The following is a 22670-nucleotide window of genomic DNA, read 5'->3' on the forward strand; positions in this document are numbered from 1 at the left end:
AAAGTGATGAGGGTTGACAGTGATGGTATTTAACTTTTTTTGCATTAAGAATGTGGTTGGAAGGGGAAAATGAAAAAGGATTTCTCATTTGGAGGCGGGACCAAACGCTGGATTGTTTCGTGTGACCCAATCGCACAACAGAAGAGCTCATGAGTCGTATGTTATGACCAATCAGATCGAGGGAGAGTAATACAGTGCCCGCCTATGTGGTGGACGACGGTTTGTGTCTTGTGCCGCTTATTTTAGATAATAGCTCGTGTAAAATGCCGTATTTTTGACGCTTTTCTACAAAGAATGAAGGACAGACAAGTTGGATAAAAAGAGGTTTTTGCTGAACACCGACAAGGTCAGAATGGAGCATCTGTTTTGCTAGCGTTAGCACAAAGCTATCAGTCTTTCACTTCCTGCCTCTACCAATAAGCTTTAGCAAGCTAGCGTTAGCAGATATTATTGAGTCTCTCGGCCTCTGCTGCTACAGTTAATTACTATTTTAAATGATACCTGATGTGAGTGCTGTTCCCGATAACTAGTAGACATGTTTCATCTTAAAATCCTTCTTTAAGCTAGTGTATGATCTGGGATGAGTCGGCTCGGTGTTGGTCTCGCTGGTGCCGGGGCGTTACTCCCCTCTCATCAGGACCACTGTTCAATTGGTGAAGCAAACAGGAGTCAGCCAGCTTCAGTCTAATTGGACTTCTGGGAACTGTATCTCTACTTAGAAAGTGTTAGATCTTTGGAGTCACCTCAGTTACACGAATTGCTGTGCTTTCTCCCTGTGAATTCATGCTTGTTTTGTTTCCCCCCATAGTAAGAGTGACCAGTCTATTGGAAGGATGGAGACTCTGATTCCCACCATCAACCGGCTGCAGGAAGTTTTTCTCACTGTGGGCGCAGAGATCGTACAACTACCTCAGATAGTCGTGGTTGGATCTCAGGTTAGCTCGGAAAAAAGCTCAATAGTAAAATAATAATAATGACCTCACTGTTATCTATAGTTTAACTTTATCTCAATGTCACTGCTTGCTGCAACTGAAGCTGTCAGATCTCTGTCAACAAACGTGTCTATAATTCTGATTTCATAAGATCATAAACTAAACTATTCTGAAGGGCATGCTCCTACTTGAGATAAACTTTGCAGATGACTGTATCAGAATTGAATTGCTCTTATTGTGTGCCACAACAGAGCAGTGGAAAAAGTTCAGTGCTGGAGAGCCTGGTTGGACGGGATTTCTTGCCTCGGGGATCAGGAATAGTCACAAGACGACCCCTGGTGTTGCAGCTGTTTAATGTTGCCCCACCACAGGAGAGGCTGAAAACTGAGAATGGTAGCCAAATATGAATCTGTTATTGTTTTTGTGTTTCATAGTAAAGTTGAAGTAAACATTCTTTTAAACACACAATTAAGTTTGGGGAGTTAGGTTATAGGAAGTGGTTTGTTATTTCTGTCTAGGCACGTTGACTCTTTGCAGTAGTTTATGTGTCCTTAGCACACAGGCATGACCCTTTCACTAACTGTTTCTAACTACTGGACTTTGTAGATCTTTCGTCTCGCTTTGCTAACATCTTTCTTCCTCTTCTTCTTCTTCATTACTTTTTCAGGAAATGGGGTAAAACAAAATGCCCAAAACAGCTACCCAGGTCTCTTTATATTTGCTCTGCATGGACTAATCTCTGTTTTAGCTTCATCGTTTCTTTCGTGAACTCTCACAGACAGTTTTTTTTGTTCGTTCTCATCTTCATGTATCCCACATTATGCATGAGTGAATTGACATTGTGTCCTACATCTTGAATTTATTCGAATTCTCTGCGGAATAGCTTGCACTCACTCTTGTTTTGTTCAGGTGTCAAAGCTGAAGAATGGGGAACATTCCTGCACTGCAAGAACCAGGTATTTATTTTACAGATTCCAATGACCTGCATTATGTTACTGTGTTTAGGTGATGCTTCATACTCTCACCTTTTTGACAGATCTTCACAGATTTTCAGGAAATTCGTCAGGAAATTGAAGCAGAGACTGAACGCAGCTCAGGAGACAATAAGGTGAGAAAAAGGTTTGATGTAAACTTGGTGATGCCTTATGCTTATGTGTTTACACAGACTCATGTTCTTTTTTGTCTTTCTTACTTCTATATCTTCCAGGGAATTAGTCCTGAGCCAATATATTTGAAGATTTTCTCCCCCAAAGTCCTTAATCTCACGCTAGTTGACTTACCCGGAATTACTAAGGTAAACCGAGTCACTTGACAAGGCTTTCATTTGTGCGAAAACACAGTAGCACAAAGCAATCATTAATGCTGATTGAACTGCATATCTGTAGTCATCACAGATCCACAGCAGCGCGGCATCTGTGCTGTGGTTACTGTAACACTGACTTCTCATTGTTGTTGCCTCAGGTTCCTGTTGGAGACCAGCCAGAGGACATTGAGGCTCAAGTGCAAGAGATGATCTTGTCCTTCATCTCCAATCCAAACTCCCTCATCCTTGCAGTGTCCCCTGCCAACTCTGACTTGGCCACCTCTGATGCACTGAAATTGGCTCGTGAGGTTGATCCAGATGGTGGGACATTTTGTATACAGGCACTTGTTCTCCTCAGATTTCATCCTAATTTTGTTTCCTGTCTCTCTGTGTTTATTACATAACAGGCTTCAAGTAGAAATGCATTTTAAATTATTTAATATGCAGGGAGAATGTATTATAATTATAAACCCATCATTTCATGATATTGAGGCCGTTAGTCTTTACAGTTAACAGCATCTTGATAGTTAGTGGTTGCTTGCAAAATTAATGGGGCTGTCATGATGCACTCTGAAAAATAGCTGAATCGATAATGATAGTGTGCCTGTAATAATTGGCTGGGATGTTGCCAGTATGACCTAGAAATATCTGTTGTGTTGAATTAGGATATCTGTATCTGTGGCTAAATGTTGCCCTGCTGGCTTTAAATCCTGTCCATCAGGGTCATGTCACTAGTTTGTTTTCTATTGTGTCCTACTGTAGCATTTCCTGCCGCCTTTGCCAGGATGAGAGATAACTAAATGATCTGTGAATGCTGTGTTTGTGTGTCTGTCAGGTCGTCGAACACTACTGGTGGTCAGCAAGCTGGACCTGATGGATGCAGGGACTGATGCACTGGAGGTCCTTCTGGGTCGAGTCATTCCAGTCAGGCTCGGGATTATCGGGGTGGTTAACAGGTTCGAAATAATTAACTTCTTACTTTTGGTGATCTAAACCTGGTCTGCTTTCTTTATATTTAAGAGAAGTAATGTTTTCAGCTTTATATTAAAGTGGTATAAGATAAGATAAGATAGACTTTATTGATCTCACAAAGGAGAAATTTACTGTTACAGGGCTCTTAGGAACAAAAAACAGAGGAGTGCAAAAAGTCACGAAATCTTGTTGTCTTGTTGTCCTTTTCATCTTAATGAACTCTCATTCATTCTTGTTGTTCCTTCCAGGAGCCAACATGACATCAATACCCAAAAGAGCCTGGAGGACTCAATGAGGGATGAACAGGCCTTCCTGCAGCGCCACTACCCCTCCCTCGTGTCCCGCGCCGGCTCACGCTATCTGGCCAAAACTCTCAGCAGACTGCTCATGCACCACATCCGAGACTGCCTGCCAGACCTCAAAACCCGAGTGACTGTTCTGAGTTCTCAGTACCAGGCACGGCTCAACAGCTACGGTCAGCCAGTAGAGGACCACAGCGCCACTCTGCTGCAGATCGTCACCAAGTTTGCCAGTGATTATTGCAACACTATCGAGGGCACAGCCAGGCACATACAGACTTCAGAGCTGTGAGTCTGACTTCACTGTTGAAGCCTTCATATTGTAATATGCATTCTAATGATGATGTTTTAGTAAATTATTTCTAACTTTCTTAGGTTTTTCCTATAACTCATTCAGCAGCTGTTGCGCAACTCCGCTTTTTACTTATATTGATGCACAGTGTCATGAAGGTAATGTCCTTAGGGTAATGTAAGTGTAAATTGAAGTGGTATCAGCACCTTCTGTTGGCACTTTCATCTCCACAGCTCTCTTATCACTGTGCGATTAATTCATGTAAATATGCGAGGAGCAGATATTGACCTTTTTTTGGTTGACTGCATTTAATTTTAGCACAATTACCATTGCTGACACACAGCACTAAGAAACAGCATTAGTGTCACAGCTGAACACGTCTCTTCTGCAGCTGTGGAGGTGCCCGGATCTGTTACATATTCCATGAGACCTTTGGCCGCACTTTGCAGTCCATCGACCCCCTGGGAGGACTGACTGATCTCGATATCCTCACTGCCATCCGCAATGCTACAGTAAGCTCATCTTCACCCCTGCTTGTGTAGTTTATTAAACAGTGATTCGTCTCATTTGTGAGAGTAGTGGGTAAATACCAGAGCTGGTGTGTTTATGTTTGTGTGTGATTTTGCCTGCAGGGTCCACGGCCAGCGCTATTTGTGCCCGAGGTATCCTTTGAGCTGCTGGTGAAGCGGCAAATTAAGCGCCTAGAGGAGCCCAGTATGCGCTGCGTGGAGCTCGTTCACGAGGAGCTGCAGAGGATCATCCAGCACTGCTCCTCCTTCAGCACTCAGGTTAGCCAGGAGACGGTGAAGAACTTTACATTTTACTGATTTTGTAAAACAGTGCTGCATTATTTATGACGACACCATATTAAGAATGTATGTTTTTGTGGTTTTAAGGAGCTTCTACGATTTCCCAAGCTGCACGATTCGATTGTGGAAGTAGTGACTGGATTGTTGAGGAAGCGCTTGCCGATTACTAATGACATGGTAATCCGCAGCTCAGCTGAGATGATCTTTCATATTCATTATTATAGCCTGCAGCCAAGACGTTTTAACTGTCTGGGGTATTTATTTCTGTGTTTTTCCTTTTAGGTACACAATTTAGTAGCAATAGAGCTCGCCTACATCAACACAAAGCATCCAGACTTCACAGATGCAGCGCAGGTCTCAGCATCTGTCAACAGTCAGCAGGTAGTTGTTTGCACCTTACAGCAAATACTGAGATTTGTCATTTACTCTGTGCAAGTAAACAGCAGAAGCAGTGTTCTGTAAAGCCTTAACCATTATGTTCCACATCTAAACATTACAGTCCCTCTCAAAGTTTTTAGTGGAATTCCAGGCTCAGCAAAAATTGCTTTCACCCTCTGACATCCACGGATTTTTTACTCGCAGGCAGAAGCCCTTGATGGAGGAAAGCGCTGGAAGAATGAGAAGGTTGCGGAAGAAAAAGCCCCAGCCACAGGCTTTGGCAGCCCCAGCAAGGGCCAGGCCATTAACCTCCTTGACACAGTGAGTGGTGGGATTAGTAGTAGAACTAAACACTTAGGAGTTAATTTATTGCCAGCTATCAACGTTTTACTTTGCCCCTCTCTGCCAGGCGGTACCTGTATCCCGCAAGCTGAGTGCGAGGGAGCAGAGGGACTGTGAGGTCATCCAGCGTCTCATCAAGTGCTACTTCCTCATTGTCCGCAAAAGCATCCAAGACAGGTTTGACTGGAACAAATCCAGAGGAGCTGAGGGCACGCTCGTTCCCTGGTGTCTATTGTGAAGCTGAGTTGTTGTCACTGATAATGATTTTCTAACTTTAGAAACTTTCTTGGGACTGTGTGTCCGCAGTGTGCCCAAGACAGTGATGCATTTTCTGGTGAACTATGTGAAAGAGCATCTGCAGAGCGAGCTGGTCGGTCAGCTTTACAAACAGCCTCTGCTGCAGGAGCTGCTCATTGAGTCACAGGACACGGCACAGCAGCGGACTGAGGTTGCTCAGATGCTTGAGGTAAAATTGGATGACGCTTTTGTTCTCTGAATAGGTTCTGAACGTCATGAACCGCAAGTAATTTCTCTTTTTTTTTTCTCTCTCTCATTTTACAGCCAGTAATTTAACCAGCCTCTCTACTGCTTTTCCCTTTTTCAGGCGCTGAAAAAAGCCAATAACATCATCTCTGAGATCCGGGAGACCCATCTGTGGTAGCCAGAGGAAAGTTCTCTTGTCAAAGGACAGTTTGAGAGAATGAGTGTATGTGAGTTTACAGCAGACAAAGCGTGTATGAGTGTCTGTGTGTTGATGTGCGACAGTACCACTGTTTTCTCATGGACCAACGATCATAGCACATTTAGATCTACTTTTACCCGTCAGCTGTTCCCCTGAGCAGCACACTGGGGCTGTTGCTTTTCACTGTGAACAACGACAGAAAGATTAATTAAAAACTCAGGCCGAAAGTGTTACTGCAAAGTTGGAATGTGAAGGACACAGCCACGAACAAAATCTTTTGCGAAAAAAATCTTTGTGGGCTCATGAGATTTATGTTGTAAATGTGAAATGTATATAATGTGTCGAGTATTTAAGTTGTTCTCGGGGGTGGTTTTTTTTTTCCCAGACTGTACAGTTCCATAGTTTCCAAAAAATTAGGCTTCCTCTGAGGCCTTTTAGCGGGTGCTAAAAGTATATTATATTAGACATTCCATCTTTAATCTCCTTTGTTGGAGAGCTCACCAGAGTTAGAAGTAGAGTGAAATTTTGATCTGAATCAACTGCAATGCAACACTGAAGACCCAGTGCTGTCATTTTCAGAAATTACAGGTTGACTGCAGATTGTTTTTCCAGCTCCATAGTGCTAATCAATATCCAGTTTGTTTCCCAGAGTCACATTTACATATCAGCCCATTTGTACTGTTTACTGCTGCACTAACTTCCCAGTGTTGTGTGTAGTCATTTATAAGACGACCAAACATTCCCAACATATAATTCCTTCTGTTTACGTGATTTTTAGAGGACTCCCACATTGAGTTAAACAGCTATAGTATGTTGCGTGTATATACCATGCAATTAGTGAATTCTTATTATTGAAATGTTAAAAAAAAAAAAAATGTCGGGAGATGGTATTTTTAGGGGTAAGGAATTTAGATTTTAGATCCACATAACAGAGCAAAAAAATCTCCAGCTTCTTTTTTACCAATTATCCATTTGACTCCTGAAACATAAGCCTTCTCCATATTATCGACCCTCTCCAACCATACAGACAACCGGCTGCCAGGAATGAGAGACTCAGTATGCATGCCGACATCTCCTGCATGGAGTTTTTTTGTATTCCCAACTGAAAGAGCACTTCTTAATTTAGCCAGAGCCATTTGCCTTTGTGCCAGTCATCATTCCATTATGTAATGTTGCTTGATGTTTATCCATCTTTTCCCATCTGCCGTTCCCACTTTCCGAGAGTCAGATTCCCCCCCCAGACTGAATCTCTTCCCATATTCAAAAAATATAATGTTTATCTTGCAAATGAGGCTTTTTCAGGAAGACTTGCTTTAACGAGACTCTCACGCAGTATCTCTGACTCCTCCTGTCTTCAGTCAGTCAGTCGGTCTTTCTGAAAACGCTGCGTAAGGCTGCATGTGTGAGTTCAGTGTGCATGTGTGGAGGTATGAGTGAATGTATATTTTGTATTATTTAAATGTATATTATTATCATGTGTCAACTGCCTCCGAGTTCTTGCCTGCCAATATTTGTGATACGTACATGTTTACTGAATGAGGTCTGTTGAGTGTGGAGGGACTCATTAAACCCTGACAAAAGACACTGTTCAGTTAAGCGTCTGTTTGGGTGTCATTGATGAAACGCAGCTGTAACAATTGATCAGTTCCCCCGAGATGTGTTTGTTTGTCACCCACCGTGCCACAAAAATAGATGTGATTAGACTCCCTCTTCCTCACGTTATTGATCTTAAGTGACTGAAAAAGTCTGTTTTGTCCGATATGTCCATCACAGTCACAACAGCAGGATGGAGTCTACACACACAAACACACATATATACACACTGCAGAGACATGAGCACCAGTTCCCCAACATCTGTTTCCTTTCTGTACGACTTCTCACTGCACCAACGGCTGTAGAAAGAGTAAAAATTTCACTTCACACTTATCTGCTTCCATTTAGACGGTAGCTCATTGCCTTTTGATGTCAAGGCAATCCGAGTTAAACATGAGCAGAGGTTGTGAAGCGAGGTGATGGATGAGTTGAACGTGGCAGTAAGAGTCGAGAGCTGGTCATTAATGTTGGATGAGAGTGAGCGAGGGCGCTACAGTCCAGGAGAATGCATTATTGGCACTGCAAGGCAAACATGACAAGTCAAATCAATGCTGAATTTACAATCCCCGATACATGTTAGTGGTGCTGTACGCACACAGCAGTCACACTGCATTTAGAAGCAGAGAACCACACCGAGCAGCTTTATTTCATCTGGCATGAGAGCACAGAGTTCCAAAATTAAAATGAGCAGAAAGCTAATAAAGTCTTACTTCAGATCATTATTTTAAATTGCTTGCACTTTGTTTCCCACTATAGCCAGTTATTCTGATCACCCTCTTATAACACACCCCACCTCCCCACCAACTGAGACTAGACTAGACCATACCAACTCTGACATGATGGGAGGGGGCTCGACTGCAGCATCGTGACAACCGCATCATTTTGGCCACCTACAACCGGCCGAATGAAGACTGAATCGTTCCTAGTGGCACTGTAACTAAGGTATAAAATCCCCCCAGGCTCTCCAGCCCGTCACCAGAGATGTCGGGGAGGTTTTCGAGCTGCGTTTCCCTCCTTGTGTCTCTTCTGCTATTGAGCCAGTCAGCAGAGCAGGGCGAACAAAGCAATGGGAGAGAGAGAGAAGAGCTTCTGGGAAGAAATGTCTCTCACTGACTCTGTCGCCTCGACAACCGGGTAAGAAAGGAGGGGAGGGAGCACCAGAGAGGGAGAGAAAGGACTGGGGAGCATAAAGGAGAGGAAAACAACACATTATGAACTGATGAGGGTAGAGGATTCCTGTAGAGTGAGGGAAGAAAGTGGATTTTTGTGTCATTCTCTGGTGAGGGTTCCCTTGGTGCCTGTCTTGATGAGTTATTAACTATGACAATAAAGCAGTAATTGATCTTTTTTTCCCCACATCAGTGCATGGAGCAGATGAAATTTCAGAGCACAAGTTGGACCAAGGAGGCCCGATCGCTCCACCTGTAATTCTTGTTCCATCAGCCTCAGGTAAGTCTCTCCTCGGTGTTGCAGGCATTTGCTTTGATAGGGATGCTTTTGTTTGTCATTGGTGAAATGTAAATATGAAATATTGATCACGGAAGGCAGCCAATTATGCAGTTATCTAGAAGATGTATGAGAAAGTCAACAAATTGTTTTTAAAAAATCTGTAAAAGTTTTCGAAAATTGGCTTCATTGTGAGTTTTACTGGAAAGAAAGGCTACCTTCAGTGGAATATGAGGCTTATTTATTCAGTTTTATTCAGGAGAGTGAGAGAAAACGCATTCTTCATCCCCAGCACGCTTCGCACACTTTACTCAGAGCTTTGCGCTTCCTTCAGTGTGAGCAGAAATTCATCGACAATAAGAAAAATGAACACCTTTGTTAGGTGTGAATGCTTCTCGAGAGTTTGACTCGACCCAAAGACTTACAGTGCGTAAAGAATGGAAGGCACGTCCGCTATAAACATACTGCAAGCGCTCATGCATAAGGAATATATTCATGGAGCACTGGTGGTGAAATCAATGCTCCTTTAAATGAGGTGGTATGCTGGCTGAGTTTACACCAGGCTCAATGTGTGTGGGGCAGGAGGCAGCATGTGATATCCATATTGGATGAGATGGAGAGGATATAAACTGAGGAGGGTGGGGGGTTATTTTTAGCTGCTGTCAGTAATGAAGGTTACAAATCTCTCACCTTTGTGGACAGGATAGACGTAGAGAAAAGGCAGCAAGATTGAGGGGAGGAAAAGGGCAAGGGAGTGAGGCATGGAGAGCAGACCGAGGGGTGAGAGAGATGCTGAGAGAAATGATGATATGTGAAAGGTTCAGGCTCAAATCATGCTGGGCACCCACCTCACCTACTCGACACAATCCAGAGCTGTACAGGAGGGTAACAGCACTGCCACTCAGCCGATCTGTGTTTTTACTGGAGATAAATGCATACAGGAGACGTGCGGTCAAGGGAGGTTTATGGTTCATCAGCCTTTTTGCTTGCAAACTCTCTGAACATAACACACGAGACACCAATACAGCTGTGTGCTGCTTATCATGGTCCATCACATTCAGCTGCTGTACTTCCAACCATGAGGCAGGTACAGCTGGGATGCACTTCTTTAAAAAAAAAAAGAAAGAAAGAAAAGAAGAAGGGAAAAAACCTACAGAGAAAGTTCCCAGCGGAGTTGGGAACAGTATTCAGAACACAGTCACACTCCATACATAATACAGGGGCCGGTTCATTTTCCAAGCGATTAATGCAAGATTTTATACACCTGCACAGAGAGGTTCATTTCAGGGCTCTGACTGCATTAATCTGTCAAATTTTTGAGTCTAAAAGTGCATTACAGGCAAAAAAAAACAAAAAAACAAAGACACCACCTCGCTATTAAGAACAACAGCCTTAATATAGACTGAGCCATATGGGAGACGGCTTTTATTCCAATAAATACAGAATGCAAGATGCCAAATTACACAGTATTTTTAATCCACACCTGCACAGGGTTTAAATCGACTCTGTTCTCCTAATCTTTGCAGAAAAATAGCTACCCTGAACAATTCTGGCAGCTTGTAAACACATTAGTTATAGCAGACTCTGCACTGCTCGCAGTGCTGTGCAGCTGTACACGGCTCATAATTACTGTACATGAGGTGCAATGTTCTTAGACGCAAAGAAGCGTCAGACTCATCAAGACGAGAGAAAAGGATGTGTCCCCGAGGCCGTGCATTACTGTAGTTATCTCTCCTCCACTGTACCTACATGCTGTCTGTTGCAAGACAAACATACACAGAGAAGAGGGTGAGCTGAAAGCACAGAGAGAACCCTGCCTTAATGTGTAATAAGCACTGTGGCTGCCTATCAGTCCCTAATGAGTTCCTCGAATTGACAGACTTTGACATCTACACGGCTAATCAGCCTATTTTGATGTTGAGACGGGCGCAGATGTAAGAGCCGTGGAGATTTACTGATAGTCCTCTCATTTTGTTTTTTTTTCCCCCCCTCCATGAATATTAAACGGCTAAAAAGCAACATTTTTTTACACAGATGTTTGAGGTGCTGGTGGGTGTTTGATGGGTGATGGCTGTGGTGTGTGTGTGTGTGTGTGTGTGTGTGTGTGTGTGTGTGTGTGTGTGTGTGTGTGTGTGTGTGTGTGTGTGTGTGTGTGTGTGTGTGTGTGTGTCTTCAGTCATTCCCCAGGCTTTTCACTCCTCCCCACTTTCCTTTTCCACTCCTCTCATCATATTGCTGCACTTGTCTGCATGCCTCCTCTCGTCTTGTGTTGACGAGAGCACCATCATCAAAACAAGCTGGAGAGGCACAGATGAGATGTAACAGGATTACAAAAATCTAATTACCAAAATTAGCAGCTGTATTCAATTTCATTTGACGTGAACGCTGAATTATATCTCGCACATTTTTTTTACCAGAGTGGTCACATAATTGCTCATTTCTGTCAGTGACAGGGACACGTTCAGAGAGGAAAAGGGACTCGCATTGTGGCGTTACAGTAAACAACATAATAGTGCTCATTTTAGAATAATAGGTCCTGATTATCAGTAATACCGCCTGTAAATTACAGCCAGCAAAGTGTAACAAATTAAGCTCCTTGTTGTTGAAATGTGCAGCACTGTAATCCCAAAGTAACTGAAAATAATTGGTTGATTTTGTAGAAATTATATGCTTTGCTTTGTGTTTTCACACTTGAAAAGCAAACTGCCCAACATCATTAATGAATTTGTCCTCTAAAGATGCAGGAAGTTCACATTCACAGTGCGTGGGCTGCTGCTAGCCTGCTGCTCTCCCGTTTAGAGGTGCACTGGTGCTCTTGTCTGCACTAGGATGACAGTATAATTAATAAAACCAAGTGTTGTCAAGATATAAATATATATAAAGAATGCCCTCAAATTACCCAGAGTATTAGATCCAGTGTAGAGTCATTGGCTTTCAAGTCCACATGCTTTATTGTCTCTTTTAGAAAAGGAAAAATTCAGCATGAAACCACATTCGTGCCTGTAAGTCCTGTGGACATTTGAGGACATGAAAAGCTGTTTCTCTCAGGAAGTGAGAAACTGTAGAGCAAAGGCTTTTAATGATGTGCCCATTAAACACATCCATGAGCTGCTCCATTATCAGTGAACTGGGCTCTGACCATACCAGCTTATTTTCTGCTGCAGAAGTGAGTGCATTTTCTGCTTAAACACCACCATGAAATAAAGTTTATTCAGGTGTAAGAGTCTATAAATCAACAAGCCCGCAGTTCATTTTTGTTGCCTCAGGGTTTATCTCTCAAAAGTCTCTCTTCTGTGAACTGAAGTAATCTTTATCATTTCAACAAATATTGATCAAACAATATAATTTGTAAATTCTGTTTATGATGGATTTTCACTTCAGCCACAGAGCTGAGCGCAGCTATCTTTTGCACATAATCAAGATTCAGTGTCTTACCTGGCTGACCTTAAAGCACTGTTCGAAAGAGAATAGATAAATTGCTGCAGTTAGTGGCCCACTGCCACTTGAATGCAAACTGTCTGCAGTATCTCATGTGTAGAAGAGTGGAAAAAAGTGGCACCTATTGACACTATTAGTCAAAGGCTGCCCATCACATGAGATAAATCCTCTCTTATTCTGCAACTCCGTCTAATACTCCACTCACTCTTCTTGTCAGTAATTAGACAAGCCACATGATTTAATTTGGTGCAGAGCGGACACTGCTACATCGACCGCTGATATGTAGACAGCCACCGGTAGACTCTCTCCAGGTGATAATGGCTTACACACAATGACAGAGAGAAGAATTAAATCGCAGCTTTTAGCCCGTCTCACCCCCAAGCTCTTGTGATCAGCATCTTAAAGCAGGACTCAGCCAACCATTTTCTCTTGTAAGCCCTTGAGGGGGGAAAAAAAGGTCCTCCTCCCTCAATTTTCTCCTCATGAGCTGCCAATGGGAGGCCTTTGTCGACAGCTGCTTAAGGACAGACTTAATTCTCTCATGCCCTTGTCGAGTAAAACTTTGGAAGTTACCTTGTCCTTCATCTTGTCTGATGCCTCTGTCAGCTGCTGATAGTTCAAACATCTATTTTGTGCCCGTGTTCACCTGCCCAAGGAGCCAAAAGGCACAGCTTTAAGTGAGTGATGATCGAGTGGTGTTATGTGTCCCTGACAGGTTCCAGCATGGACATGGATGATGAGCCGCTGCTGTTTCAGACCAGCTGGGGAGGCGAGGAGGAGCAGGAGGAGGAGGATGGAGTGGTACACACAACAGAACAGGACTGTTCCTGTGGGGATGCTGGGGTTTGTGGACTGTGGAGGGCAGTGGGGTGGGTTTACACACAGCCCTGGGCCAGTGGAGGGATTTTAGGGGTGGCTGTCCTGCTGCCATGTGCCCTGTTTGCCTACATGCTGCTCTACTGCCCTCCTCTGGACATAGACCTCTCCTACAGTGCCTTTGAGGTTCACAGTCACTTCTCTGCTGAGCGCTTTGATGCCCTCACCATTGCTGTAAAGACTCAGCTGGGGTCCTGGGACAGACGTAGGCGAGACTTAGATAACATCGAGTCCAAGGCATTGCGGGAGCTTCTGCTAGAGAAGCTGGCAGGACAGGGAGCGTTCAACAGGACAGATAATGAGGGCATGAGGTCCTCTGCTCATCAGAATGACTCTTTAAGTGCAGGAGATGATCAGAAGAGAGGAGCTGCAGCGAGCAGAGATAAAAGGACAACACTTGATCTGGGTCGGGAGGAAACGGGGAAGCACAAGAGCTCAAATCCCAGAACAGAGGAGGAAGAGGAGAGATTAGGGGAGAGAAATGCTTCACTCATTAGGAGGCGCAGGTTTGCTCCCAATTACTACTTGCAGAGTCAGGCCCTGTGGAGGATTGAGCTGGTGTTCGTGGCTCAAGGGCACGGCGATCGCAACATCTTCACCCGAGAACGTCTGCAGACGATTCACCACGTGGAGCGTCTGCTAATGCAGCATCCACAGTTCCATCAGTTCTGCTGGAAGCCTCTGGAGGTATTGAGGGATCTGCCACTGGGGCCGTCCTACTGCTCCCCACCCAGCTCACTCCTGTCTTACCTCTACCCCAGCGAGAGAGGAGGGAAGATATATTATGATGGCATGGGCCCAGACCTGGCAGATATTCAGGGTAAGTCCACAGTGAGTGAGCCAAGGGGGAAATCCAGTTCAAACAGAAGTCACTTTCCGTAGCGGTCTAGCCTAACTGTGTTGATTTACCTTATAGGTTCCCTGAGTCTGGCCATCACCCATCCACAGTTCTACTGGTACGTGGATGAGAGTCTGTCCCCTGAGCATCTCTCCTCGTCTCTCTTACGCAGTGAGATCCACTTCGGAGCTCCTCTGCCATCTTACTACTCCCTGCAGGATCGAGCAGACGAGCAGAGAACTCGCTTCAAAAACTTTGTGGTTCAGTATGGAGACATTCTGGCCAAGCAGTCTACCAGGTCAGGAAGAAATGACACAGTGCTGGCCATTTTTACCACGACAACATCCTTCTCTTCCAGTGTTTGTTTTATTGACTTATAGTCACAACAGTCACTTATTGTTGCAAGTGGTTGCGATGTGATGTTATTTTAAACCTTGTTTCCAGTCAGGTGAAGGTGCTGTATGGGGGAACAGAGCTGTTTGATGATGAGGTGAGACACACCTTCCACAATGACATGATGCTGGCTGTCATCAGCGGAGCATGCATCACTGTGCTCGTCTATGTGCTTACCTCCTTTTCTGGTACAGTGTGACCTCTTCCTTACTTCACATGTGTGCACACACCTTAATTTTTTGAAGTGCCAGAGTTTGTTCAGAAGCACGTGGATGTTTATCTTCTCCTTATCTTCTCTCCTTGTTGTTTCTATGCAGTTTTTCTGACTTTCTTCGGCCTCGCCTGCATTGGACTGAGCTGTCTGATGGCTCTTTTCTTATACCACGTTGTCTTTGGTGTTAGGTACCTGGGCATTCTCAATGGAGTTGCTGCCTTTGTCATTATCGGTATCGGTAAGCGAAAAGCAACAACACCAGATCATCCCTCTGTACAATGGATATGAAGCTAAACAACCAGTTTGATTCTAGAGATCAAGGAGAAAGCAAACGTGGCTCTAAAAAATGTCTGAAAAAATCCTAGCAGCACCTCTAATGAAAACTAATTAACATGTGACATCTTGGTTGTTTAATCTCTACAAATATAAAATGGAAATTCATTACCTTGAGGTTTAATGGGGCTTTTTATATTACTGTTAATAGACTCTGGAAAGGTTACAGCACCTGACCATTAAATAGACCGACACTTAATCTCCATGGTAGAAAAAGTATTCTGATCCTTCACTTAACTAAAAGCACCAATACAGCAATGAAAAAATACTTCATTACAAGTAAAAGCCCTGCACAAAAGCAAAATGTAGTAATTCTCAAGCATGAATAAGTAAGCAGCAGGTTACTGTTGCTGCAGGTGGAGTTTATTTAAACTACTTTATATTCAGTGTTATATACAGAGGCAGAAAATAAATCTACGAGCTTTTCAGGTAATTAATGGGAGAGGAAATAAGAAAAAAATGTCGGTTTTCATTTTTCAGCTTTTTCTGTAATCTTAGTTTTTAATTAAAAATTGAATCATTTAAATGTTTATTGAAGTGAAACCACATAAAAAGCCCCATGATACACCAGTGATCTCTCCATGGGTGTCTCCTGAAAATGCAAAAATTTCTGTCCAAGTAACACTCCTATGTAATCACAAAGGTTCATTTTGAGAATTAATCCTGAATGTCAGAAGGGTTTGATACCACTAGTTTAACTTCTTACAATGTGTTGTATTTTAAAAATCTTATTTTATTACCTATTGTGTAAAATATCCGTCTTAAAATCAACTAAAGCAGTGAAATAAATGCAGTGGAATAGAAAGTACAATATCCCCTCTCTTAAATGTATTGGGGTGGAGGTGTAAAGTGGCACAGGTAAAATAAAGTACAAGTACGTACTTGGTAACTTTTCACCACTGTAAAATCCTGCACTACAAGATGGCACGCTGTTTCAAAGTTCTTTTTGTTGCAGACTACATTTACAAGATGTATTGTGTCAATTAGTTAACTTTCGAGGTGCTTGAAGGTGGCTTGTGTTCATTAACTGCTTTCCTCCATTTCCCTTCTTTAAGCAAAGCGAACTGGCTGCTGACTTTAGATCATTTGAACTACAGATGCGTGAATGGTGTCGATTTTCTTAAACACCCAACATTTTTACAGTTCATTTACAATGACATGTACTAAGACAGTCCTTTTGTGTTCTCGTCATCTCTCAGGAGTGGACGACGTCTTTGTGTTCATCAGCACCTTCAGACAGGCTTCACATCTGCGTCAGCCAAAGCAGCGAATGATCTACACAATTAAAACAGCTGGCCGAGCAACATTCCTCACCTCCTTCACCACTGCAGCAGCCTATGCTGCTAACACCTTCTCTCAGGTAATCATGCAAGAAAACCTGAGCACTTAATAGAATCTGTACTGGAAGCATAAATGACTCCTCTGCTGTAGTTGAATAGAAGTGCATGCCTCAGCATACAGCAGTTTTCATGCGATAAGCACAAATTGAATGTTTCAAGGTCCTTTACACTGTGCTTCGCTTAACTGACACTCAGATCCCAGCCGTGCATGACTTTGGCCTATTCATGGCGCTCATTGTCAGCTGCTGCTGGCTTTGGGTGTCCGTCCTGATGCCAGCTGCCCTGTGCATTTGGACTCAGTGTGTGGAGCCTCGTGAACATGCCTGGTTGAACTGGTGAGCCAATACTTGCTTACTTTTGTGTGAGATGTTACTTGTGCATGCAGTGCGACACCGCGGGTGAGATGTAATCCCTTCTGCTGTCTCTCCCCGTAAAACTCTTGTCCCTTTGAAGCTGGAAGTTGTTTCCAGGCCTGTCAGCGAGCCACAGCCCTTTGTCAGATGAGGATGATGATGTGGCACTTCTGTCAGTGGAGATGGAGCCAGGTGAGATTATTATCTCCCTTGCATTCAGTGGGTGACGGAAGGGGAGAATTGGAAAGGGTGGGCTGTAAAACGCGCCTGTCCAGGCACCACTAAGGCCCTTCTCTTTGTGTCATCCAGGCTCCTGTGACACAGACAGTGATGCAGCCATTCTGTCCTTGTCAGTGGAGACACCTTTATCCCCTCCAGGCCAGCAGCATGTGGGTGTGGTGAGCACAAATCTCCAGTGGGCCCTAAAGCACTTAATGGCAGAGCCAGCTGTGGAGCACCGTAAAGCTGTTCTAGGTAAGATTTAATATAAACTCTGAGAACTTACTGCGATGCTGACATGGCTAAGATCAATTTATACGCAAGAAAACTGGAGACGATCAGGGTGAAATTCTGCAATTTGGTCTTCTTCAGATATTGTGTGCTGAGCTCTTGATGTTTGATTTAGTCATAAGAGTAACCTCAAGCTTAAATAAGAACTATTGAAGAAATACTGAAATCTTTGCTTGTCCTGAGGGGATTCAGCCTGTCAGTGGTACAGCAAGCGCCTCTCATGAAGTATTCATTCGCACTTTTCAGGAGTGACTGTAACTGATCCTCGCCACTCATCTGTCCTTCAGCTGCTCTGTCTACTCCATCAGTCCCTCCTCTCTGCCTTTGTTTATTATTGTCTTCCTGCCGGCCAGGTGTCTTTCTCCTGGTTCTGCTCTTATCTGCCGGCTGCTGCTGTCTCCTGAGGCCGGCCACTCACGCCCCTCTTCTGTTCCGTCAAGACACAAACCTCCAGACCCTGCTGGCCCTGAGGAGCAACCTCAGTGGCCAAGGCATCTCCTGCCCCATGTGCTCAGGTGAGACTCCAGCACTGAAGGAAACACGCTTGGCCAATAATAAAATATCCAGAATAACTATCTAAAATGCATGTTGTCGTATCCTGCAGGTGTGTTTATGGAAAAACCCCACCCGCTGAACACCCACGCATCCTCATCAGGATTTAAGTTTTCCACACATCAGCAGAGCCCGAGCACGACAACCTTGACTTCTCCTCAGAGTTCAGCGAAGATAAACCCAAGCACCAACCAAACAGGTAGACTTTCAGCAAATAAAATCCTTCTCCCTCCTTATTGAAAGCCTGTTCCCTGACTTTGAAATATTACATTTTATACCGTTTTTTTTAGGCCCTCTACTGACTGTTTACATATCAAAGTTGGACCTCGGAGCTTCCGGTACTCTTTATCGTTTCTCCCTGAACACCAGCATCCCATCTCCGTGGAAAATGTGCAGCACAGAGCACGAGGAAGTGTCATCATTTCAGGTTTGATAGCAGAAAAAGTCAATTTGATGATTTTTGTAATTAGTTGTATCGTTACGTCACCCAGTTGTGATATCTGCCACCAAAAGCGGCTTATAACTAATCTTGTTTTATCTGAATAGGCTTTTAATCAGCCCCGCAGCAATTACACCAGCAGAATGACAGTGTGTGTTTCCCATGTGTACCACCCATACCCCAGCTGGATGATCACATCCAGCTCATGTGATCCTCATCATGGCTGGACGCCAGAGTTTTCCTTCTATGTAGCGGCATCTCCGCAGCAGCAGAGCAGGTGAAAGCACGAAGGAAATAACATTAGAGCACAAGTTAGATGGACTGCCATGTTCTTTTAGTGGGGGATCAGTCATTTCAGCTCTGCTCTCTCTCTTTAGGAAGCTGTACTTTGCACAACGCCGTCTGAGACCTCATCCCAGCCGAGTATGTGTCAACCCGCCCGGCTGTGGCATCAGTTCTGGGCCTGATGGACCTACACAGGGAAGCTTTTATACTCCTTTTCCCAGCGGTGAGCGAGCAACTGTCACAGCATTAGAAAGCATCATTAACATAGAGACGGTTTGTTATCCCATCAGTAGAACAGCTTTCACACTGCGCGTGCCACGCTTCCGAAATGTCTCTTTTATGTCATCTAATCTCACATTGAGTCTTAAAAATAGAGAGGATGCAGTGATATGACAGTTTCCTCAAATATAGCTTATTAAAGTGGCACTGTCTCAACCCACTGGAGGATTTTTCCACAGTACTCTGCTTGTACGGATATTTTTACACTGCATAAATAAACGGCTTTGAGAGATTTTTCTCTGGTTCTATTTTCAAAGATCCCTCATCTGCTGCCAAAACCAAACCATCCAAAACGTTTGGCTTCAACCCATGCAGCGGCGGTGTGTGTGGTCACCCAGCGGTGCGTCCTCTGGTCGACACCGGGGCCATGGTTTTTGTCGTGTTTGGGATCCTGGGAGTGAACCGAAGTGAGCACAAGGACAACCATGTCATTGGAGATATGGTGAGGGTCACACCCAGGTCTTGTGTCAGCTTAACAATCAGCATGAATGATGTAGAGTGAAATGTTGATATGTTGTTTAATTTTCTCCAAAGGGCAGCATTATTTTGGATCCAGACTTCGACATTTTCCAGGAGATGGGGCATCTTTGCAAAATCTGTAAAGCTGTTAGTGCAAACACACAACTTGTGAAGCCAGGAGGGGCTCAGTGTTTGCCTTCAGGTATCACACACACATCAGTACTAATTTAGGAACTGATCAGTTGCTTTCAGTAATTTTTTAAATCAAAACTCGTAACTCAAACATGAATATCAAACTGATATTTTAGGCTTTGGTTCATTGAACAAAACTGTGCATCTTAAGACTTCAGTTTGGGGTTTGGGAAATTATATTCATGTGCATTTTCTGTTTTTTGTAGCTGCAGTTCTGAAATGTCCTTTATATGGCACAAAAAATGAATATAAAATGCTTTTCCACTGGGTAACAACTTGCAAATCACTGTCTGAACAAAAAGAAGTCCAATTAATATATAAAACTCTGAGGAAAGAAAAAGGGAGCTTTAAAAGGTTTTTCTTTGTCTCTTGTTTCCCTCAGGCAACAAGCTGTCTTCTATTCTGCCTCTGCTCCATCCTGAGTGTCACTCTCTCCCTGAACCCAACCTGCTCCCGGGGCAGCTCTCCCATGGAGCAGTGGGGATGCATGGAGGGAAGGTCCGCTGGCTGTCCATGGCCTTTGAGTCTGTGAGTCCCTTCATCTTTCAGCTTTTCATCTTCCCTGCATCAAACAGCTGTTCGTTTCGGAGTTGGCGCTTGTCCCCTAATGCTTTGCCTCTCCTCTCCCAAGACCACATACAAGGGGAAATCCTCTTTTCAGACCTATTCCGACTTCCTTCAGTGGGAGAACTTCATCCAGGAGCAACTCGCCAGCCTCCCGCAGTCTTCTGCCCTGCAACGAGGTTTCCAGACCTGCGAGCACTGGAAGCAGATCTTCATGGAAATTATAGGCAAGTGACAGGCCAAAAAAGTTCTTTGTCTGCAATTTGAGCAGCAACATAAATAAACCTGATAAAATGCTTCTCTGTGGTCTGTTTGTAGGTGTGGAGAGTGCCCTCTGGAGTCTGCTGCTGTCCCTCGCCATCTGCGTGGCAGCTGTGTCGGTCTTTACTGCACATCCTCTGCTGCTGCTGCCCGTCCTCATAACCATTCTAGGTAAGCTGCATATTCAGGTTTGGAGGTGATGTGTTCACACACTTAAAAATGCATCTTAAAATTGAGTGTGCAGGCCTGAGTTTGGATAATGAGTTTTGGGCCTTCGACAGGGGTGATCTGTCTGGTTGTGGCGCTCATGTACTGGCTGGGATGGGAGATGGGAGCAGTGGAGGCCATTTCTCTGTCTATACTGGTTGGATCTTCAGTGGATTACTGTCTGCACCTGGTGGAGGGATACCTGCTGGCTGGGGAGACTGTTCCCTCTACGCCTGATCGTAACTTGGTATGAGAGTGTGAACTTGTCAACAACTAAAACCAACTAGAAAACTACCACTACATGTTTTCTGTTTACACACTTGCCAGAACAAACTAGTTATTTAAGGTTTGGGATTTAAAAAGGTGAGAAGTGCCCTGAAGTCTCATGAATAGATGATGCTCAGAGTGTGAATGTTGGTGGTCCGTTTACAACTTTTTAAAATCGTCCCATTAATCTTGGTTTTGTTTGCAGGAGCCTCCAGCTGAGAGACAGAGGCGGACTCTTGAGGCAGTGAACCATGTGGGCGTTGCCATAGTGTCCAGCGCCGTCACCACGGTGATCTCCACAGTCCCTCTCTTCTTCTGTGTCATTGTGCCTTTCGCCAAGTTTGGCCAGATCGTGGCCATTAACACAGCCGTCTCCATTTTGTTCACCCTGACCGTGACTGTGGCCATGTTGGCCTGCATGGCCCCTGCTCGCTTCAGCAGACACCCCAGCGCTGTGCTAAAGGCCAGCCTGGCTGTGGCGGCAGCTGCAGCCTTGGGAGCAGCTCTGTGCTGGGTGGGAGGACAGCTGGGTGCGTTGGCCTGGGAATCAATCAGCACATAAATGCTACTGTCCATCTACTCACACTGATGTCAGACAGGGGAGTTTTTCTGTATGCAAACAATGAGAACTGTGTTTTTCCCCATATATAGGAAGAATGTCAGATCAGTAAATGGTCTTGTACTTTACAGCACAAAGATGTCAGAATCATCTCAGTATTTAGACACTGTCATCACAGAATATGTTATTTTCACTTGTATTGATCGGTGGATTGTGAGTATTGGGGAGATAAAATGTCCTCCCCCACCGGGTATGTCTTCTATAATACGGTGTAACTGACTCTGTGACTCAGTAGTGGGCTGACCTTTCTGGGTTGACATGATGATTCAGTTGAGGTATTTCTTTTTTTTTTTTTTTTCGCCTTCGGCCCAGATGATTGAGTAATCGTTGGGAAACACTGGCTGAGTCACAGCTTTCATCAGTGTAACTTATTGAGTTGTGAACCGCTGTTGTTCACACACTGACAGGGTGCAGCGCTCTGACGTCCATGAAGATTAGTGTTACCAGTTTACATGATTCATGGCCATTTTGTGAATCATATTGTTTGTTTAATTTTTCATGTTTACCTAATTGTGCACTGAATGTGATTTTTTTCAGCCACATTTGTGTCAAAGGTTATGATGTCCTGCTGTGGCTGGATTCAAAGTTGTATAAACCAAATTTATACTGTTTTTGTTAAATGTAAAGTGTGACGTAAGTGTTTCGGTATGCTGCTTTGACACACTCTGAGCTGAACCGTGGATGCTGCCAGCACCCACGCAAGTTTAAAAGAGTTGTGTATGCCACTACTTAGCACAAATTACCATCCCCTTTTTCCTGACTTCACAAGGTTGTATCTCAGATCTTTAACTGCTTCAAGGTCTCTATTTTTATCATCGGCACCAGTTGAAAGAGACCTCTTGTCAGCTCCTCAGGTGTACCCTCCACATGCCCTCCACCACACTTATCGGCTCTCACTGTAACCCACTCTGCTCCCTCCTCTGCTCTCACACAATTTAGAGCACCACTCAAATACCCATCGATGGTGGATTCGGTCTGCCCCGCAGTGAAGGTGAGAGCCATTTGTCAAACCACATAACACAATAATGGTTAGGGAGAGGGACGGACTCAATTGCAGCAAGAGCAGTAAATTTCTGTTTTGTGTGTGTGTGTGTGTGTGTGTGTTATTTGTGACTGTCAAATAAAGCAGGTGCAGAAAACCTTGGGTCTTTTTTTATTTTGTGAAAGCTCAGCCAGCGCCGTTTCCTCCTGTATTGTTATGTA

General features: G+C 44.1%; 2 protein-coding genes across 4 annotated transcripts; both read left to right on the forward strand.

Annotated features, from left to right (window-relative positions):
• The first annotated feature begins 160 nt into the window (after window positions 1-160).
• On the forward strand, window positions 161-7593 carry si:dkey-32e23.4 (dynamin-1-like protein). Of its 2 annotated transcripts, XM_022199900.2 has the most exons (18): window positions 161-346; window positions 809-935; window positions 1184-1325; window positions 1600-1638; window positions 1842-1888; window positions 1969-2040; window positions 2140-2226; window positions 2394-2556; window positions 3071-3191; window positions 3456-3794; window positions 4190-4310; window positions 4431-4586; window positions 4695-4784; window positions 4890-4988; window positions 5190-5306; window positions 5395-5504; window positions 5634-5793; window positions 5932-7593. In XM_022199900.2, the coding sequence occupies exons 2-18, from the start codon at window positions 834-836 to the stop codon at window positions 5986-5988; spliced, it is 2022 nt and encodes a 673-aa protein (XP_022055592.2). In that variant the 5' UTR covers window positions 161-346; window positions 809-833; the 3' UTR covers window positions 5989-7593. The 2 variants fall into 2 exon arrangements, with proteins under 2 accessions (XP_022055592.2, XP_022055594.2); XM_022199902.2 differs by lacking the exon at window positions 1600-1638.
• A 132-nt stretch (window positions 7594-7725) lies between these two features.
• On the forward strand, window positions 7726-22606 carry disp3 (dispatched RND transporter family member 3). 2 transcript variants are annotated; one of them, XM_022199895.2, is made up of 22 exons: window positions 7726-8881; window positions 8965-9051; window positions 13202-14182; window positions 14279-14498; window positions 14645-14781; window positions 14911-15045; window positions 16340-16500; window positions 16676-16815; window positions 16934-17025; window positions 17143-17307; window positions 17697-17858; window positions 17948-18094; window positions 18186-18322; window positions 18442-18611; window positions 18712-18842; window positions 19156-19340; window positions 19433-19559; window positions 19932-20077; window positions 20181-20340; window positions 20432-20545; window positions 20656-20828; window positions 21054-22606. In XM_022199895.2, exons 3-22 carry the CDS (start codon window positions 13210-13212, stop codon window positions 21408-21410), a joined length of 4032 nt encoding a protein of 1343 aa, XP_022055587.1. In that variant the 5' UTR covers window positions 7726-8881; window positions 8965-9051; window positions 13202-13209; the 3' UTR covers window positions 21411-22606. The 2 variants fall into 2 exon arrangements, with proteins under 2 accessions (XP_022055587.1, XP_022055588.1); XM_022199896.2 differs by having other exon boundaries at window positions 7726-8736.
• The last annotated feature ends 64 nt before the right edge of the window (window positions 22607-22670 follow it).

This window comes from Acanthochromis polyacanthus, chromosome 7 (genome assembly GCF_021347895.1).
Source record: "Acanthochromis polyacanthus isolate Apoly-LR-REF ecotype Palm Island chromosome 7, KAUST_Apoly_ChrSc, whole genome shotgun sequence".
Classification (NCBI taxonomy): domain Eukaryota; kingdom Metazoa; phylum Chordata; class Actinopteri; family Pomacentridae; genus Acanthochromis; species Acanthochromis polyacanthus.

Excerpts from the sequence above, each read along its gene's own strand:
- si:dkey-32e23.4 (XM_022199900.2), top strand. The coding sequence starts at position 834 with ATGGAGACTCTGATTCCCACCATCAACCGGCTGCAGGAAGTTTTTCTC. Across the intron at positions 1,889-1,968 it reads TCCTGCACTGCAAGAACCAG|ATCTTCACAGATTTTCAGGA; the intron begins GTATTTATTTTA and ends CCTTTTTGACAG. Across the intron at positions 3,192-3,455 it reads ATTATCGGGGTGGTTAACAG|GAGCCAACATGACATCAATA; the intron begins GTTCGAAATAAT and ends TGTTCCTTCCAG.
- disp3 (XM_022199895.2), top strand. The coding sequence starts at position 13,210 with ATGGACATGGATGATGAGCCGCTGCTGTTTCAGACCAGCTGGGGAGGC. Across the intron at positions 17,026-17,142 it reads GTCAGTGGAGATGGAGCCAG|GCTCCTGTGACACAGACAGT; the intron begins GTGAGATTATTA and ends TGTGTCATCCAG. Across the intron at positions 18,095-18,185 it reads CCCAAGCACCAACCAAACAG|GCCCTCTACTGACTGTTTAC; the intron begins GTAGACTTTCAG and ends CGTTTTTTTTAG.